Source organism: Eretmochelys imbricata, chromosome 17, assembly GCF_965152235.1.
Source record: "Eretmochelys imbricata isolate rEreImb1 chromosome 17, rEreImb1.hap1, whole genome shotgun sequence".
Lineage (NCBI taxonomy): Eukaryota > Metazoa > Chordata > Testudines > Cheloniidae > Eretmochelys > Eretmochelys imbricata.
Genome location: NC_135588.1, coordinates 13,269,109 through 13,290,233, shown reverse-complemented (window position 1 = coordinate 13,290,233; position 21,125 = coordinate 13,269,109). Strand labels below are relative to the sequence as shown.

The following is a 21,125-nucleotide window of genomic DNA, read 5'->3' as shown; positions in this document are numbered from 1 at the left end:
TTCTAACCACTAGAAATCACTCTCTAGAGAATCATGGCTGTTTGTATTTGTCACCTTTAACCTCCATAGCATGAGAACAAACTTGAACATTTAGAAAAAAAGCTGGAGAAATTACCTATTAGGACATCTTCACACTAGCTCAGACCTCTCTCTCTCTCTCACACACACACACACACACACACACACTTTTTTCTAAAAGCAAACCAAAAGCTCAAACATTTAAATTCCCATTACAAAATTTTTTTTAAATGTTTCGTTCATGTCCCCATATAGAAAAAATGGTGAATGGTGCACAATCACACACAAGAGACTGCACTGAAAAGTCAAGTACTTTATTTCCTGCCTTTTCTGAATTACTTTTACAGTTTAAGAATTGCACTTTTAAAAAATTACAATCCCACGAATACCGACATGTCCAAGCTATAAGGCAGGAATATAACTAATTTTGAAAATACCAGCTACTGTAACAAAGAAATTAAAAATTGCAACGACCTTCATAAAACAACCAGGTTAGGTAGTTCGGTTTCAGTCAAGATACATTATGGCATTCTCTGGGAACCCTGAGAGAACACATCTAAAAATGCATATATCTTAAAAACATGGCAGCAAGCATAGCTCTCTTTAACACATAGCTATAATATGCCTGAGATTGTATTTTTTAACCTGCACGAGCAAATTATACTCCTCCTTAAAGTTTGCTGTAAATGGAAAATAGTAAAATACAACTCCATTCTATAATCATTATATGCAACAGGAGTCTAAGATCCATATAGATGGAGATTATAAATAAACCCACAATCCTCAGCTGGTCTAAGTCAACATAGCATCAATACTTCCACAGAGCTATTCCAATTTACACCAGCTGAGAATCTGACCTCAGATATTTTCACACTGAGGCTTAGTAACTTGTGCATGAGCAGACAGTGACATTGCACGGGGTTTTCATGGAGCACACTCAAGCGTATTTCATAAACAGAATGGTGCAAACTGTTGGGCTACAAAAGCAATTATTTCCTCAATGGTAAACAAAAAACACCTTTATTGAAATGTGAATTCCTAGTAGCAGTTACTTTAATCTCTTAGAATATCACAAAAAGCCATCTGTGGCCCAGCCTCTCTGACAGATACATTTATAAGACGCACATCAGTTTGACCTTTACTTTTCTGTGATAAAAGACAACAGTTTTCTTGGAACAAAAATCCCAAACCTGATTCAGACTTTACTTACACCAGTTTTACACTTATAACTTGGACAAATTCACCATTGTTACTGTATATTTACGCAGGTGTAAGGAAGTTCACAACAAGCCCCAAAGTCCAGGCTCTACCATGACAATCGGAAGTTGTCACAAAAACTGAAACTGTTGAAGGGTTTAGACAACAAGTAACATTCCTGAATAAATGTACTGCTTAAAATCAAAACTGCTCTTCATTCACAACTGACAATTTTGATCAAACACACTGGCACTTAGGCTTGAAGATTAGCCACCATCACCCTCCCATACACACACACACACACACAATGCCAGTAATGATCTGGTTCGAGAGATTCTGTTGGTGCCTTATTCCTAGTCGTTTCAAAATATTGTTGATTGTTCAGTCTTTCTGCTCAAAGGCAGAAGTGATTCTTTAGATATTAAGACTTGATGTATTTAGGTTTTCCTACTGGTCAGGGATTCAAATTAAAATTCACTGCTGCTTACTCAAAAAAATCAAATACTGATAGCCTACCTCACTCAAAACTCGCAATCAGTAGGACATTGTGCACAAATCTGATGAGCACGATTTGGCCCAAAAGAGTTCATACAAAACTGAACTCATTTTGCTTGGAGGCACAACTATTTAGAAAATATTAAATATAAGAATCCATGAAGTTGGAAGACACTTGGGCATGTTTTAAAGGCTTGACACAACCAGCATAATTAGAGGTGTTTTATGACTTCAGTGGATACTCTCTTCACCTTGCTGGATCGGGCTCTAGATTTATTTGTCTTTTCTTTATAGCAACGAGTGTTTGTGATTGACATACATGTTCATAAACCTTAGGTGCTGCCAATGGCATGGGTATGGGTCCTGGTATGGGTCAGGCTTTTAAAACCAGAGCTCCCAGGCTTCAAGCCCTCAGACAACCAGACGAGGGGGACAGTTACACTGAAAAATTCAACCTCCCTATCGTTGTTATTGAAACAGAACATTTAAATGTTGAAACAGGAAGCAAACAGACACCAGCTCTCTCCACTCCAAAAAGGCCAGCAACAAAATAATAAAAGCTGTAACACTAAATTGTGTGGGTCACAGTTACTCTCTAATTGCAAGGTCTATACACTTAGAATAAAATGTACATGGCACCATGCCAGTTATAGCAAATTGTTTATATGGATCATTTGTACTAGATTAAAAAGTGTCTGATATTTTAATTCGCAGAGCTAGAAGGAACAGAAAGGAAGAGATTACAAAGGGCTTTTGCCTTCTTGTTGCTGTCAAGGGTTAGGGCTTCATGCAAATATTCTGTATGAAGGTTATGCTATATAAGTAAGAAAACCAAACAATAGCTCTATCTGTCAATCAGGTTAGTGATATCAACACCCCGAGATGTCCTTTGTTTTGTTCTTTCGTTGAAATCTAGTGTCCAAAGGATCAAAGCCTCTCTCTCTGGAGCCAAACACTGCCCAGTGTGGTGTTTTGGCGATGTAATCTGCTGCGGTGAAGGTCTTTGATCCCCTGCTTTCTTCATACTCCTGGACCAGCTCCTGAAAACGGTCATAATTGATCCACGTGCACCATTCTCCGCCGATCTTGAACTAGAAAGGGGAAAAAAGAATATTGTCATATCTGGGAGCAATAAAGAGTACCCAAAAAAACTTGACTATATGCTTAGCCAAGCTGATGAATTCATAGCTACATTTTAAATTGGGTCGAACTGCAGCATTCTTATTCTCTAGACACAGCGTTTCTCCCTGGGAAAAGAAGCCATCTAAAAATTAAGACATGATAATGACTGAATGTGAAAAGCCATACAGACTGCGTATTGTTCACCATCAATGGGAATCCACTTTTTCCAGTTCACATCTTGAAGCTTAACAAAAAGCATGCAGATGTGGAACAGTCCGTTTTCTTAAGGATCTAGTCAAAATTGAGTGTTCTCTACCGGCATATAGACTTAATTTCTTGGATGCATTACCTGCATGTCAAAAGTGAATGTCCTTCTGATCCTGTTAACACTCAGTGCTGCCTCCTCGGAAGGAATACCTCATCCTATCCTCTTTGGCTACACTCGACAGCCTATTTCGCAGCCATCTCAGCATTCACCCGAGCGTTCATTCTTATCTGAAGAATATGGTTTCAGGTGCTGGAAAAACTCTGTCTCAGCCTTGTGTGTTACACAATGTTAGTGGGATATCCCTGTTTGGAGGATCTTGTCCCATGACAGTGATCGACCTGTGTAACAGCCATCATCTTGACTGACACACTGGGATTACAACGGGTTCCTCCAGAGCTAAAAGCAAGAGATGCTCCCCATTCAGCTAAATAGCCAAAACCCTGTAGCTGAGGGCTTTAACAACTCATATCCTCTGCAGATCAGCATGGATGAGGACTTGTAACACACTCTCATCAGTGGGTTACATAAGCATGCTGTAATACCGGCTAGAGGACATTAGCAACCACCGAGTGAAACGAAATCGGGTAAATAATACAGGTGTGCCATTGTAGGAAACAGGTTTGAATTATTCTTCAAGAATAAGAGGACAGGGTCTGGGGAACAGAAAAAGGAAGAGAAGCTTAATTACATGAATTCTCCTTTTATGCAATGGGAATTTTAAGAATTGCTCATTTTGACAAGTCTATACTGCATTTGTCTAATAAGCCAGCTCTGCTAATTTAGCAACAGCCTTGACTGAATCCTCAATTAGGCGTGATCGGCGCTAAGTAAGTGCCTATTACACGCTCCATCCAAGAAAGACTGAGAATGTTCTGGCACGGAGGGGGAGGGGGTTTTAAAAATTGAATGTTATGCATTTAAATGGCATCTGACTTGATGCCCAAGAGCTAAAAGCTTTTCAGTAGGGGGGAAAAAAAGCTAACATCAGCAACATTTGAAATAAAACTTTGCTCCTGTTACTATATTGCTGTCCATCTAATAGTTATGAAGATGGCTTGTCTGAAGATTCCTCAGCTTAGTTCTCTTAGCCAAGAACAGGAAAATGCAGAGTCATAATTGCAGGCAATGATTTCATTGTCAAATACTTTTTATTCAATGTTTGCTCTAAATATGTGATGATACGAAGGCAGTGTTCAAACTAGGCGATGTATCTATTGTTCTGCATACAGCTTGCAATAAAGCAACTTGCAATTTAAAGAGATGTTTTTGCCTAAAAGGCAGTGTGGTCTAGTGGATAGGGTAGTGCTCCCGGTGAGAGGAGAGCTGGGCTCTACATCCATTGTTGTCTCTGACACTGGGCAAGCCACTTCACCTTACCTTTGTTGCTCCCTCGCACCCTCTGTCTCTCTTGTCTATTCAGACTAAAAGCTCTGCAGCACAGGGACTCTCTTCTCATGTCCTACGCTCCTACCACAATGGGGCACTTCTCTTGGCTGAGACCTCCAGATGCAGTGGTGCTCAGTAGCTAGAGCTGGAGAATGGGAATCGGGACTTTTGTATTCTGTTTGTAGCTCACTTTGACTCTTGTGACTTTGGGCAAGTCAGTTAACTTCTTTGTGCCTTACTCCCTAATCAGTCAACTAGCTATCATGCTCCTCCATCCTCATGGGAATGAGAGAGGCTTATTAAATGACTTAAAAGAGCTTTGAATCCCTAGAACAAAAGACATTTCAGAAAGTTCATAAAATGTATCAGGATGCCAACAAATGTTGGCATACAATGCACACGCAATATTTAAAGAGAGGAAACCAAAAACTGGATTGTCATTGCAGCCTTAAGCATGTGATACAGTGAAAGTGAACTGTTTAACGCACAGTGAATTAATTTTCATAACTACACAAGGAACTCCATAGATATGGAATGGATCAAAACCATTTAAAGAAGCAAAGATAAAGGGCAACCTAGTGGATGGTGATCAAAGATCAAATAAAATTGTTAAAACCTGAAACTAAATCAGCAAATGAATAGTTCAACAAGCCTACTTTCTTGCAAACTAATGAGGTGCTCTTACCTTGGGGGGGGGAAATGGGACGACGACTTTGCAATAAATTTTTTAACTGCATTCAGCAGCTGACAAACTTTGTACCCACTCCCACAATAAGAAAAACTGCTATTACCGTAAGTCATCAAGTCAAGATGAAACAAAGATATAGATTAAAAACTACAGCAACAGTCCAAACAGCAGTCTACCGTACAAGCTAGATTATTAAATTGGAAACAATATGGCAATTTTGTGTATTATCTGAAGGATGAACAGAACTACCATCGAACCCATATCTGCACTGACAAGCTAATCAATAGTGATTCAGTTTCACCCGCACTCAGTAGAACATGAATGTGTGGATTACAAAGAAATTAAATTCCCGAATGGGCTAGCATTCAAGTAGTCTTCTTCACAGTGCACAGCAGCTGCTACAGATACAGAACTCCACTGCTGTCCAATTTAGTTGGGGAAAGTGGTCTCTTACAGAGATGAGACTTTAAAATGAGCTTTGGAGAAAAATTAGCTTTTTTTTTTTTTAAATAACTACTTACTTTTCTCAACCACAATAGTGTTCTATTTCATTGCTCTAACTGTCCAACTAAGACTACACTCATCTTTGTCAAAGCATACTAGAATAATTGGGAGATCTAAAATGGTATGTCCAGCACTAGTGTCCAATGGGCTATTTTTGTAACAAGGGGGCAGAATTCTTAAAAGTTATGCAACGTGAGCTGTCAGATTCCTGAAGAAAATGTTAACCCGCACAATCTCCTTAAGAAAATCAGAAGATATTCATGACCGAATGCAATTATGCAAAGTGTCAATCTGCTTTATCTGATATGCAGGCTCTGAAAGGTCTATTTGAGCATTTTTTGCGTACAAATGGCACTGGGAACCATGGGATCAAATGCAATTACTCAATAGGATCATATATATGCAAAAGAAACCAAGTGAGAACCTAAAACCAAGCCCTTATTGAAGCCCAAATAAACTGGGGTCAAACAACAAAAACTTGATAGTGCAACAAAGGGAGTGTGCAATAAACAAATAAGACCTGAATTATAGCAGGGAAACCAGTGTAGAATTCCAAATGCAACAATAATGCTTGCAGATCCATGCATGAAAAGTATGTAAAGTGCTTAAAAAGGCACGAAAGAATCACGAGTCATTTTTAATTGGGCAACCCAAGGCACAGTGAAAGGAAGCAACTTACCCAGTCAAGGTCAATGTGAGTTGGGGGAGTTCCCACCCAGCTCCAAGCAAAAGACAGGCACTCATCATAATATCAAAAATTCACCCTTTCCGGGTTTTATTACACAAAGGAAATTCCAAAACAACATCCCAGGAAACCCAGGCTAAATCTTTTCCCAAGGACACCTTCCCTTCCGGACCCATACCAAATGTCATCATTCCCACTCTGAACTAGAGCTAGACAGCCCAAAAAGTCTAGTCAAAGATGCAGGCCGTTCTAGTTACTTATAGTTTTTGTGATGAACGCTCAACTCTTGTGGTGTCTAAATTAGATTTTAAGCAATTCAGCTACATCATCTCATGTGGATGTATACCATGTGGCACAATGGGGCCCTTAATCCCGATTGGGGTCCTTTACAGGCTTTCATAATCATCATCATCATCCAACTCCCATAGCAACAATCAAGCTAAGATTCTATGGTATTTTGTTACAAAAACAGAAGAAATATTTAATATTTTTAATGCTGTGGTGCAATGGCAACAACACATGGATATGAAAAAGTCATCTTTAAGCACAGTGGAACATGGATTGACTTTCCTCCAAGGCAATAAAAATCAAATAAACTGTGGGGAGCGGGACAATGACTTCTTCAGTTGTCCACACAGATTTACTGATTGGAGTTCAACAATTTTATGAACATTCTCCAGCTAGCAAAAGATTTAAGACTTTCTATAGTATTTCAATGTTCACACAAACAATGGAACGATAATGCTAAAAACTAGTGTTATTTCAAAGGCCAATACAGTTGGGATTTTTATTATATTTTTCACTACCTAGTTAGTCTGTTAAGGTAATAAATACAGGAACAAGGGACTACTTTTTTTTGTTAGATCAGTTAAAAAAACAAACAAACAAACAACAAAAGCCACCACACAGGCTATGTGAGACTGTCTTTTCCAACCAGCTCTAAAATTAAGTCACTGAAGAGTGAAAACTCATCCCCTTTCTGGGGTTTGGCTTTATTAACAGTAAGGTCAGACATTCACCTCAGGCTTGACTGCTCTACTGGTTCCTATCTCAGGGATGCTTAGCCCACACCATAGATCTGATACAGGCATATTTACACCACCTTCATTAACCATAGTGCCTGAGCACCTTCCAGTACTTACTCTAGGGAGCCACTCCCCTCCACCCTGCCTCAATGTGCACAAAAACCCACTTAATCTTTTCCCAGCAACATCTATGGGGGGCCCAATCCAAAGCCCACTGAAGTGAATGGGAGTCTTTCCATTGATGAACTCTGGATCATGCCTGAGGGAAGAGGTTGATGGGGAGTGTGTGTCATTTCAGGCCAATACTGACAGCACATCATGAGTTAATGTTGACTACTTTGTTTTTTATTTATCCCTAATGGAAGTGTATCTAACATTATTTCAAAGGGCATTATCTACTGGAATACCATTTCCACTTGAATTTCTTTATGCTGAAAATAGAGTAGCTTATTATGTAAAACTGAACATTCCTGAAGGAAAGAACAGATTAAAATGTGGAAAACAGTTAATTGCTGCAGTGCATAAGCAATTTTTAGTAACTAATGTATAAAGAATTTATGTTTGAGATAATATAATTTGTAGTACAACATACTACATTCCATCAGACAGGCATAATTGCAGAGAAATAAAAGTCTCAACAGATTTATATGGAGAGATATAATACAGAAGAGAACCAAAGATTGTGACATGAAATGCTACAGTTGAAAAATGGAAGTCAGCCAAAAATCAATTAGTTTATCCTAATAAGGATGACACTATTATTCTCTTCTGAGGAACGTGCATTAAACTGAAGAATAAGGTGTCTCTTCATCCATTCACTTTGGTAGTTCTTTATATACTTATTCCCAGACAAAGAGAACGTACTCTAGGCAAAATAAGAAATTCAACCAGAGTGGTGCAGTGAAGCTTGTTGCCGTTACTATCCAGGTTTTACCCTTCTGGAGCTAATCCTGAGCTGGAAGGACATATCCTCTCATGGGAGAAGTGATAATTAGCTGCCCTGTCCACTTCATTCATTAGGGTCTTCTCCTTGCAGACTGTCAGGAAGGCTGAACTGAAAGGGCTATGAAACATGGAATTCTTTCCACTATTGACTGAACGGCAATAATCATGTTTCAGAGTAGCAGCCATGTTAGTTTGTATCCACAAAAAGAAAAGGAGTACTTGTGGCACCTTAGAGACTAACAAATTTATTTGAGCATAAGCTTTTGTGAGCTACAGCTCACTTCATTGGATGCAATCATGTGTTTCATTTATGCCCCAAACTGAGGTCAAATGCAAGAGTTTAGCTACACAGCAATTCTTCACACCACCACTATACAGGAAAAACAGGGCATTACTTTTTTCAATCAGTTATTCTTTAATAACCTCAAGGTTCATCATTTTACATGCAGAAGTTACCAAAAAATAATGGTTAAGCATAAATCATTTCTAGACTACATAAAAAAAATCACTCAGTGGAAAGAAAAAGGTGTGAATGCTTCAATGGCATTGCTTAGCGACACAAACTGCTCCAGGACTGTACTGTAGGGAATGATCCTGCATTGGCAGAATGATGGACTGGAGGATGTAATAGAGCTTTCCCATCTCTAACTTACAGAACTTTAAAATCTGGTTTCTGCAAGTGTTCAACCAACATTTTTCCAGTCTGCTAACAGCATCACATGTTAAAAGAGGGTTTATCACCAGCAAATATTGAAGGGGAAGCTTTTTAAGGCTGACAGATGCAAGATTTAATTCTAGTTACCATCTTCCTCCTCCTTCATCCCCCCATTTCAAAAAAACAAATGAAAATTTACTCTCTCACACCCAATTATCAGACATTCAAAAACTATTTATTAGGTTTCAACAGGAAGGACTCCAAGAGTGTTAAAACTCCAGCTTCTCAGCTGAGCATTCCAACTAGGGAACTCAGAACATAGGCTTGTTAAATTTTCCAACACACACACACATATTGCTCTCCCCCTTGCTTTTCCAAACTGCTTCACACTCTTGTGAGCCAGTTAGGAACTAAACTTGACATGAACGATGCCTCAAAGCAACATTGTGTCTTTCTCCATTCCTGGAAGGCTCACAGAAACCAGAATTGTTAATAGAGGTTGCTTGTTTTTGCGTTTGGATCCGCCAGCCCCAGAGCAACTGGGGCTTGGGTGGGACTGGTCACACATATCCACTTGCACAAAATAATTTTACATACTTTAGAAGTGTTCCATGTTGGGCTCGCAAACCTTAATATGTCCCTTTAACTCTATTGCACAGTACAGTCATTTGATGAAGTACTTGATCAAAAAAAGACCACCGCTCCCACATGCATTTTACTAAAATGTAAGACTTATCTTCAAAGCACAGGTTAGGGTTGCATCAGAACAACCCTCATGAGTCCCTATTTTCAGCAGCTTCCCTCAAATGATTTCTTACTGAGCTTAAACAATTCTTTTTCCATTAAACAAAAAACGTTCTTAGGAAGATGGCACAGATGTGCACACATAGCTTAGGATGCTTTTTTTTAGTTGCAGAAACTCTTGCAACTTAAAAATCTGCTATCTTGTAAAGCCTGTAGGAACACTAGCACATCATATCAGATACTCTCATTGATGGCTTGTGGTCATCTAACATGATTGTTACCACACGAACACACACCAAAATGCTTTTCATTTTCAAAGTTGTCTCAATATACTTAGGTTTCAGAGTAGCAGCCGTGTTAGTCTGTATTCACAAAAAGAAAAGAAGGACTTGTGGCACCTTAGAGACCAATTTATTTGAGCATAAGCGTTCGTGAGCTACAGCTTGCATCCGATGAAGTGAGCTGTAGCTCACGAAAGCTCATGCTCAAATAAATTGGTTAGTCTCTAAGGTGCCACAAGTCCTCCTTTTCAGTATATTTAGAGAGCCGATTTGTAAAAGCAACATGGCACTCTAACTTCCCAGAAAGAAGCACTAGATGTTACACCTGGGTCAAAATAAACCCATATTTTGCCAACTAAGAGCAACACTCTTCTCCCAAAACACCAGCATAAAACAGATGTTTCCTTTTAGGCTAGTGTAAGTGCCACTCCATTAATTGCTCATTTGCTGGCACAGAAGGTAAGGGCTGTTGCCCATTTTCTCTCTCGCTCTCTCCCCTCCCCCACATACATTTTCATGGAGACCAAGTGTATTAGCTCTGCAAGACTAGACAGCATTAAAATGGCTATTGACTATCGGTCTACCGCAGTATAGTATTCTCTGAAGCCATGGCACCAGGCTTACAAAGATTCTATATGTACCATATTTGTGCATGTAATATATTGATGTATGAAGTGTGATACGATACAATGATTGACAGAGCCAGAAGGGTACCGGAGAAGTCACCTACTACAAGACAGGCCCGACAAAGAAAATAACAGAACGCCACTAGCCGTCACCTACAACCCCCACTAAAACCTCTCTAGTGCATCATCAAGGATCTACAACCTATCCTGAAGGGCGATCCCTCACTCTCACAGACCTTGGGAGACAGGCCAGTCCTTGCTTACAGATAGCCCCCCAACCTGAAGCAAATACTCACCAGCAACTACACACCACACAACAAAAACACCAACCCAGGAACCAAACCCTGCTACAAATTCCGGTACCAACTCTGTCCACATATCTATTCAAGGGACACCATCATAAGACCTAACCACATCAGCCACACCATCAAGGGCTCATTCACCTGCACATCTACCAATGTGATATATGCCATCATGTGCCAGCAATGCCCCTCTGCCATGTACACTGGCCAAACCGGACAGTCTCTATGCAAAAGAATAAATGGACACAAATCTGACATCAGGAATCGTAACATTCAAAAACCAGTAGGAGAACACTTCAATCTCTCTGGTCACTCAACAACAGACCTAAAAGTGGCAATTCTTCAACAAAAAAACCCTTCAAAAACAGACTCCAACGTGAAGCTGCAGAACTGGAATTAATTTGAAAACTGGATACCATCAGATTAGGCCTGAATAGAGACTGGGATTGGTTGGGTCATTACAAAACCTAAACTTAACTTTCCCAATACTAATTTCTCCCTACTGTTACTCACGCCTTCTTGTCAACTGTCTGTAATGGGCTACTCTCTTACCACTTCAAAAGTGATTTTTCCTCCCTTGGTATCCTGCTGTTAATTGATTTATCTTGTTAGACTGACCTCACATTTGGTGAAGCAACCCCCAATCCTTTCATGTATTTATACCTGCTCCTGTATTTTCACTCCATGCATCCGATGAAGTGGGTTCTAGCCCACAGAAGCTTATGCCCAAATAAATTTGTTAGTCTCTAAGGTGCCACAAGGACTCCTCAATGTATGGAACAGAGAGGTATGAATTGGCTACTGATTAATGCCTGGAAGCAGGAGTCAGAAGGTACTCAAATACCATGGTCATGCGGTGCAGTGCAAAAACCTAGACCAACAAATATATCTGGTTCTAATCATGGCTCTGCCACGAGCTTCAAGTTATTTCACCTTTGCATACCTCTGTTTTCCCATCTCTGAAATGGGAATATTGCTGCCACCTCCACTTTCCCTCCCTATGTTGCTTAACTCAAATGCTTAAGACATCCAAGTTCCTCAGACAGAAGGAGCTATCTAAGTGCAATGTAATATTATAGGAAGTTTCCTTTTTAAAAGTTATGACCACTATATTTACTTATCTAGGGCCCCTCAGTGCAGCAATTTATGCCATTTTCTTTGCACCATTTCAGCATAAACCACCTTTTGTTCTCATTAACGTGCGCCTTGAGGAAAATTCTTAAATTAGGTTAGTTGGGAAAAAAATTAATCCATTTTCTCATGCAACCTTTCCAGCCTCAGTTCCTTAATTTAAGCTGATGACAGTGAGATATCTTAATAAAACAGCTTTTATACATTCACAAAGTAGCATTAAACAGATGAAACATAATGGCAGTGCACAGTATTACATTAATGCAAATTTTCATAACAAGGCTATTCACACCACCTGCCAATAGAAATCTGTCTGAGTCAACGTGAATAATTCATTAAGTTATTGTGGACAGTTTCTTTACCTAACTATTTAAGGTTCTTAATATATGCTTTCTTGTATGGCAGGAGTAACTGGACTGGAGCTGATGTGAAACCAAAAGAAATATGGCAGACAGCTGAATTCTATCAGGCTCATATCACCACTTCTAATTCAGAACTCAGCATTATTTTTAATTGCTAGTTATAACTTTAGGCTCCACGGGAAGCAACTAGGACTAGGAGATGAATCAAGTCATAAACATGTGACATGGAATGTTATAAAACTCTAACAGTGTATGGGACATCTAATTATGAGAATTTTACCACATACTATACCCTAGAGGTAAAACAAAAATCAGTATATCGGCACTGACCGCAGGGGAACAATGATACTGGTGCAGAACTATATCCTTCCAGAAATCTTAAAAACCACCATCCATGAACAATCACACTGAAGATTTCCATTTTCCCCCCAACAATCTCTCTCTGTCCATAAGTACCCTAGTCACATGATCAGTGATTTTTTTAAACCCTTTAACAGCATTATCACCAGTTTAGACAATCAGACCATCATCCAAATTTAGCACTGATAAAGTTTTATACATTCAATTTGTTATCGCACTTTCTAAAAGAGTAAAAGCCTTGCAAAATGTCTGTACCATCCTCGGTACAGTGGCATAATGCCATCCACACATGGGATCTCTCTTCTGTAACTTATTAGCTGCTATTTATTAAGTCTAATCTTATACAGATTATTCTACATAAAAGATGCATTATTGTAGATTTTTTTAATATATAATTCTTACCATCATTATGGAGCAGCCCATCTACCAATTAAGCCATAGATACACCCAGACAGTTTTAATTCTAATGGATGAAAAATGGATTACTTCAGAATAACCACAGCGCCCTTTTTAATAACTAACAGATCAAGCACAGCAGAACCAACCTCATATTTTGAGAGCGACACTAAAGAAAATCACAGAAGCATCAAGTTACAATCCCATGCCTGCAATAATATTGCTGTCGAGAAGTTAGACTATTTCCTGGAAAGGTTAAGGAGTTACATGGGTCTCCCTGCCTGCTGTAAACACAGGGATGTTTTATATCTGGTTCAAAATTATGGCAGTGGAGGCTCAATTCTCCTCTCACCATGCAACTCTACTGTTGTCGGTACAGTTACGCTGACATCAAACTAGCATAAACACGAAGAGAATGCAGTCCAGATTTTGGATCCCAGGTTCTAGGAGGACAGAGAATACTTATACCCAAAAATTGACCTGCAAAACGTGGGACTGTTAGGGACAGGAAGGAAATAAAATGCTGTAGATCTTTCTGAGAGACAAGAATAATATCTTTTATTGGATCAGCTTCTCTTGATGAGAGAGACAAGCTTTGAAGCTTACACAGACCCATGTAGAACCCACCCGCCACCCTCTGGTGGGTCAGGACTCACCCTACTTGGACACACTGATTCTAAAGCACTGCAGCCCACAAAATCCAGTGCTGAAACCTGCAGACAATGTAGAACACAAGAGAGGGTTTGAGCTATAACCGTCACATCCAGAGCCAAACATTCCCAAAGTTTTGGGATCTCTGGATCCACCGTTTGGATTCAGATCCACCTTTACAAGGTCTGTCAATTCACAGATTTTAAGGCTAGAAGGGACCATTCAATTATCTTGACTGACTTCCTGTGTAACACAGGCCTTTGGATTTTACCTGTTTACCCCAAACTTTGATTTGTTTCTATCCTGTTTCGAACTGGGGACCTTCCACATGATAGGCAACTACACTACTGAAATCTCCTAAAGACTGATGAAGGTGGGATTCGAACCCACGCATGCACAACATAATACAGTAGTAGCCCAATGCCATGTCCAACTGGCCACCTCAAAATGCAGTCTCCTGGCAGGGAGAAAAAACCCAGGTGCCCCTTATGACAGGTGGGGATACTCATCACTACACCAACAAGGAAGAAGCTCACAAAATACTTAAATTCTTAAAAATAATCCTTCAGTGTTAAGGACTTACTTTTAGCTGATCAAAAATGAACAGCAACAGAAGTAGAAAGCAAGAAAGGTACTACAAATACAAATAGCACTCATGAGAAACCCAGGAATGTAAAGCGACAGAGACAGCATTGATGGAAAACAAACCCATCACAAAAGCAAGGTAGGTTATTTAAAATCAGTATAATAGAATGTAATTGGCAAGCAAGGGTTTCAACACAATGGAATACATGGCAAACACCAGGGTAAAACAAATCCAACAAAACAAAAAAAGAGAAGCAGACATTTTTATTCCAGAAATTACTGCGATTGTAACTTTCATTCAAAAAGATATTTGCTGCGAGGCATCTGCAGAAGATTTTCTCCCTTATTAGTCACTCACTCTGATTGTCTCAAGGATACCATTTATTGTTACAACACAAGGAAAACCAGCTGCCTAAGTTCTCTCTCTGGAAAGGTTATTAGAATTAATTGTTAAATTAGAAAGTTGCCACTGTCTCAATATCTCCACCAATTAATTCAAAAGCACTGCAATAAATTAGATTTTTGTACTTGACTGTTCATAGGATTTGCCACAAAGCAAATGCAATTACTTGAGACTATAACAGCTATGCTGGGAAAATATAATCAGACGGGAGGGAGCTGGAATACTCTGGACACCTCGCAAGGGGAAGTGGAAGTCATCCGTTTACGAAAAGACACAACTGGGAGGACACAGAAGAGACAAGTGGGACTGACACCTTCTGAAAGTGGCACACACTGGGCAATACAAGCAAGAAACAGATAGCTAAGCGGACTACTAATGTTGCTGCTACAGGGCTATCTACCTTCACTGAACACAATGGCACTTGCTAGCAATGGCTACTCTACAGCAGATAGTTTCAAGCCAACCTCAAAATAGTACAAGTATCAGCTTCTTCATCTACAGGTTAATACTGATCTATTAACCAAGTGTTTTTAATCACAGTGGCTAATGCAACACTGAAAGCCAGATTCAATTTCCACTGAAATAAATGGGAGTCTTTCAGCCAGCATCTATGGGAATTGCATTGGGCCTGAACGATAAAATTTTCAAATGTGCCCAAGTCCTATTTTCAAAAAGGATTTAGGCCCCTAAATCACATTCACTATCAATGAGTCAGCCACCCAAATGCCCAAGTCCTTTTGACAATGGGACTTAGGGTGAAATTTTCAAAAGTGCTTAAGTGATTATCCATATTTAAAGCAGTTGGTAGTCAATGCCCCTAATTTAAGACAAAACAGGTATTGAACAGCTCACTCTCTATGTGCCATTTTTAAATTCTCTTGAACATGCAGGCATTTCAATGAAGGGTTGGATTTTTTTTAATTTGAACTTAATAAAAACAGCTAGATCTTGCCAAACAGAATGAAGCAAATGAAGTTTCTTAATTATTTCTACTATCCTTTTTTCTCCACTCTTTTTTATTTTAAAAGGTTCCTTTTATGCAGCCTAATGGCTCCCATAGCTCTGGTTTTCCACAAGTAAAACATTGATGAGTTTTATTCTCTACTGGAGCTTGAAATCCAGAATTAAAAAGGAGTAGAAATAAATTTACTTTTTATTAGTTATTTTAGCTCCTGGGTATTGATTGCCTCCAACAGACACCCTCTCCTCATGAATTTAGAAAGCAAAGTAGTTGTAGAATTCCTCACAGGTTAGTATCCATCTATTCTTGTTACTGTTAATAATGGTGTTACTTAGATTATGTATCAATGACCTAGGAAAAATTGGTTTCCTTTCCTTAGGCCAGATTTTCACCTTGCTATGGAAGAGATTTTTCCATTGTGAATGCACTCTGGCACAGCTACCAGTTCCACCACATAAGATTTGAATTGAAAAATAAGGAAATATTATGAGGACATGGGCCAAGAAAGTAGCATGTCAGATTTTTTTAATCCTACTCCACACATACCCCCACTTGTTTTTTTAATGTGAATTTGGCACCTTTGAAAATTTCCTACTGGACATTTTCAGCCACTATAATTAGTTGCAAACACCAATTAAAAATAACTTCTGATTTTCTGCAAGTCGGTGTCTGCAAGGCACCGTACATGCAGGAGACAAGAGAACAGCCCCAAAAGGAGTTCACAATTTAAGTAAATGATCAGAGGTAACAGATGAATACCACACAGACAGACACACACAGCATAATCTAATACCAAAATAAGAAGTAGTGATGTCATCAGCTGCCTAGCAAGTCCTTCGTTTTGCATTTTAAAATGTTTTCCTGTACAACAGAATGCCAAATAGTACAATATTTTCTGAACCCCACACGCTTAAAAATTAACCATCCTTTCAGCATTTCACATGCATTTCAAATTACTTTGATGGCATTTATAAGAAACATACATTATATATACACATACATATATGCGCCACTGAAACATGCTTTGCCTACAAAGTATTTCAGTGCCTGACAGAACTGCTGGGCTGGTGTTGCTGTTATGACAGCAGTAGTAGTTTCACAGTTGTTTATCTATCATTTATATGGATAGAGAGTGTATGAAATTATAACAGAGCTGCTTTATTGTTTGTCCTTTAAAATCAGTTTTCTAGAAATACAGTTGCGGAGACCTCTCAGATACTGCAAACCAGATACATCAAGCTGTTCTGAGGGGAAATTTTTCCATGCTTAACACCCACATATCAATTTGTCTTGTGTAGAAATTGTTTATCTCAAAGAAGAAACGCAGTCCCCAGTGCTCCTCCGACTTGGGAGTAAAAGGAATAAAGATGTTTACCGCTTTGACAGGAATTCTAATGATTAAAATATATATAACCCGAACCCCTCTAAGCTCTGGTGCCCCTTCAATGTCTAATCTGCATGAGGACACTCATTGCTGAACAGCATTATTAAAGAAGAAATAGGGGCGGGAGACAGCAACAACCAATCCATCCCCATTTAGTTTATTCCTGCTGCCAAAAAATACAAAGCAAAGACAGCAAGAGAGAGACTTTCATTTTCTTTGAGAGCCAAATGACTGACTGATATTTTCAAGATCTTGCTTGTGTCATCAAGGACAGTACTGCAGGTTGTAACAGGGCAGTCACTGAACCCATAACAATCTCCAAAACTAATCCACAGAGCTCCATGGGATAACTGCATTAAGGGATTTTTAAAAAGCTAATCTTCCAAACCTAGAAAGAAAATCCTGCTGAAGTAAAGCAATTGCTTAGACTCAGCAGCTCACAGCTTTTTGGAAGTGAGGCGTCAAATCTTTCTATGCAGTGTCTGTTTTCACCCGCCAGGAGAGAGACGCCTTACCTTTTTGTGAGCTATCAGGAGGCAGTTTGAGTGTTCATGTTCACACGCGATGTCATAGTCTGGAATCAGGTCAGCCAACTCCCGGACGAAATGCACCACCTCTTCGTGCCAGGGGACATTGGCCATGGTTAAGTTGCTGGCCAAGTTTTCACCGCAGTATGTCACTCCCTGTCGAAACATGTTGAAGTAATTACCAAATTACCAAATGTCTTTTTAAGATGACTACAAATTTAAGGCAGCATTTACACACGCACATGTACAATTCACACTTAGCTATACTCTGTGAGCTCCTTTTTGACAATTTCACCCATATTATCAGCCAAGTGTGTGTTGCATGGGGAAGGATGGTCTTGCAGCAAGGACATAGGAAGAGAATAAAGAGATATTCTCACCTCTGCGGAAGGCTCTCTCTCCACCATTTTTGGTAATCCACACCTCAATTTCCCCTTCTGTAAAATAGGGACTAATCCACCCCTTCCAACTCACACACTTTAATGCATTAGGATGTGAAAAAAAACAGCAGCAGCAACATAGCAAAAGTCAATAGGGCTTGTGCTCCTATGCCATTTAGGTGCTTTTGAAAACCACACCTTTAATGTTCGTAGACAGCTTTGAGATCTTCGGAAGGAAGGTACTATCACAGTATAAAGTATTACTGTATGTACAGCAGCCTAACAAAATGTAAAAAGTTACAAGAGAATAATTCCTTCCATCCCCTCACAAATGAACTCTCTGTCCCAGTGGTTTTTAAATTTTGCTCCCTAGAGCAGTAGTTCTCAACCAGGGGTACACGTATTAAATTTTGTTAGGTCCTCCAGGGGGTACATCAACTCATCTCGATATTTGCCTACTTTTACAGCAGGCTACATAAAAAGCACTAGTGAAGTCAGTACAAACTAAAATTTCATACAGACAATGACTTGTTTATACTGCTCTATACTATACAATGAAATCTAAGTAAAATGTTTCAATTCCAAATGATTTATTTTATAATTATATGGCAAAAATGAGAAAGTAAGCACTTTTTCAGTAATAGCGTGCTGTGACACTTCTGTATTTTTAGGTCTGATTTTGTAAGCAGGTAGTTTTTAAGTGAGGTGAAATTTGGGGGTACACAAGACAAACCAGACTCCTGAAAGGAGTACAGTAGTCTGGAACGGTTGAGAGCCATTGCCCTAAAGAACTGGCTCTCATTTGAAGCTTCTAAATTTATTTAAGAGACAATTGAAAATACACCCACTAACTCGCTACTATTACTTTTCAGGATACACAACTGTAGTTGCCAGAAGTGTAAGGAGATCATAAATAAGAAAAGGGGAGATAGGCCACACAGTTATGAATGGGATGTGCAGGAGACAATTATTATTAAAATGTGGTTCAGACTATGCAATTTTTGGAAACCAGAGCCTGCCTTCCACAGAAATCTCCACAACTGGAAGCCATCTTGTGGGGCTGCTGCAAATGGTGGACTTAGCTATAGGCCAGCACAGACAGCATTTCCGCTGCTACAGGTCAGCTAGTCCACTGATAGTAATGCACTTTGTTCTACTTCCACAACTGATTGCATCCCAAGATCTCATAACTCACTACTGGCCATTTTAATTTCCTGCCACTGCTATTCTAAAAGGATAAAACAGCCTGCATAAAACAGACAGTAGGGAATTACAGTAAAATACACAATGCCAACATGAGGACCAGCAACAAACCCATTACATATTGTTCTGGAGGGGTTGACGAAGGTAAGAAAACAGATGGCCCACCCAAACCTCAAGGATGCACACTCCCATTCTAATTTCAAAGGAAAGAAAAAAAAGTCATACTGCAGGCATGCAAATGTTTCCTAACCCTCTGTGCAAGTGCATGAAGTGTGAAATTACTCTGACTCTTTGGAAAGCTTTGAGATCAAATCTGCTCATTTGTAAGGGGGTCAAGGAGCAGTATAAAGCAGTAAAGTGCACATGGAGAGCCCTCAGAAGGCAGGTGCTATTTGTGAATGCACAACAATGAAAGATCTGAATTTTATATCAAAAGCCTCAACTCACTGGGTCCAGTTCTCACCTCACTTACCATGACTTAAATCACAAACAACTCGGTCGAAGCACAAGGAGCTCTATTTGGGAGGTGGAGCTGTGCTCTTACCCCCACTGTACAGATGGGGAACTGAAGCACAAAGAGACCAAATGGTCTCCACAAGGTTACATAGGAAGCCTGTGGGGAACCAGAAATGGAACTCTGGTATCCCATATCCCAGGCCAGCATCCCTAACCAGTGGCCCCTTCCTTCCTTCCTTCCTTCCAACAACCCCTTCCTTCCTCGTGACAACCCTGGTTTCCTTTGCTTCACTTCAGAAAGACCTTCTTTCTGTTTCTCCCTCTGTCTCACTCCCACCTCCTGACTTCTATTTCTCAACAACCCTGAGAGAAAAAAAATCTGAACTGCTCAGTAATATGAACTCAAAAAAAAAAAAAAAAAAAAAGTGACAAAGACTCCTGTTGTAACAACTCCTCTGTCTTAAAGAAAAGTATGCTTATTTTTTTTTTCCCATTACTGTACCTAGCTCTATTTTCATGACAGTGTAACTCGGACAAATATTGGCTCCAAGATGAAAGCAGGAACATAAGGCCTCTGCCAGATGACAGGTAGATTTTTAAACAAGGTAAAGAAGATCTCCTTGGCTTTTTCAGCCATGCAAAAAGAAACAAAAGATCCTAGTTTCAGAGGCTATTTTGTAGTTCTACAATTCAAAACCTGCAGCATTATCTACACTGAAATTTTGCAGGCTGTTAGTTTATGTGCGCCATTTGAATATTTGGGGGAAGCCACACATTTTTCATAAATTCAGGGTTCTGAACATGCCTCTTCCCTCCCTTCTAAGACCCGGTCTACACTAGGAAATTAAGTCAGTATAACTACATCACTCAAGGGTGTGAAAAATCCAGACCCCCCCCAGTGATGCAGTTAAACTGACCAAAGCCCTGGTGTAGACAGCATTAGGTTGACAGGAGAATTTTTCCATCGACCCAGCTACCGTGTCTAGGGGAGGTCAAATACCTATACCAATGGGAGAATCCCTCCCTTCAATTCCCAGTGAAGGCAGTCGAATCAAGAATGCTCAGCATTGTTCAGGAGACATCTGGCACCTTACAGGACTGGGCTCTAAATGTACAAAGTGAATAGGGAAGAAAATCACATTGCCCGGCTCTACTTAAATATTAGAAAGGAAATAAGTGTTTGAATACCATGCATTTCTTATGGATGTTAATGTCAATAAGGATCAGCATGGAAACCTATTACAAACTCCCCTTGCTAGTACACAAAATGAAGGATATGGCATAGGAGATGCATTAAATTGCTCTGTTGACCCACATGCCATCTACAGGTCTGATTTACTCATACAGCTTTTGGATACTTAAAAATCCACAAGGCCATCCCTGAA

The 21,125-nt window shown here is 39.5% G+C and overlaps 1 protein-coding gene across 2 annotated transcripts in view; it reads right to left on the bottom strand.

The window, feature by feature from the left end:
* Positions 1-316: 316 nt before the first annotated feature.
* The window catches only part of LOC144276427 (S-adenosyl-L-methionine-dependent tRNA 4-demethylwyosine synthase TYW1-like), a 125,722-nt gene continuing 104,913 nt past the window's right edge, over positions 317-21,125 (bottom strand). For both annotated transcript variants that reach the window (XM_077836488.1, XM_077836490.1), the window contains exons 16-17: positions 17,690-17,857; positions 317-2,801 (exon numbers count right to left, since the gene is read on the bottom strand). In XM_077836488.1, coding sequence (XP_077692614.1) covers positions 2,580-2,801; positions 17,690-17,857 — 390 coding nt within the window. In that variant the 3' untranslated portion in view covers positions 317-2,579. The remainder of the gene's footprint in view (positions 2,802-17,689; positions 17,858-21,125) is intronic.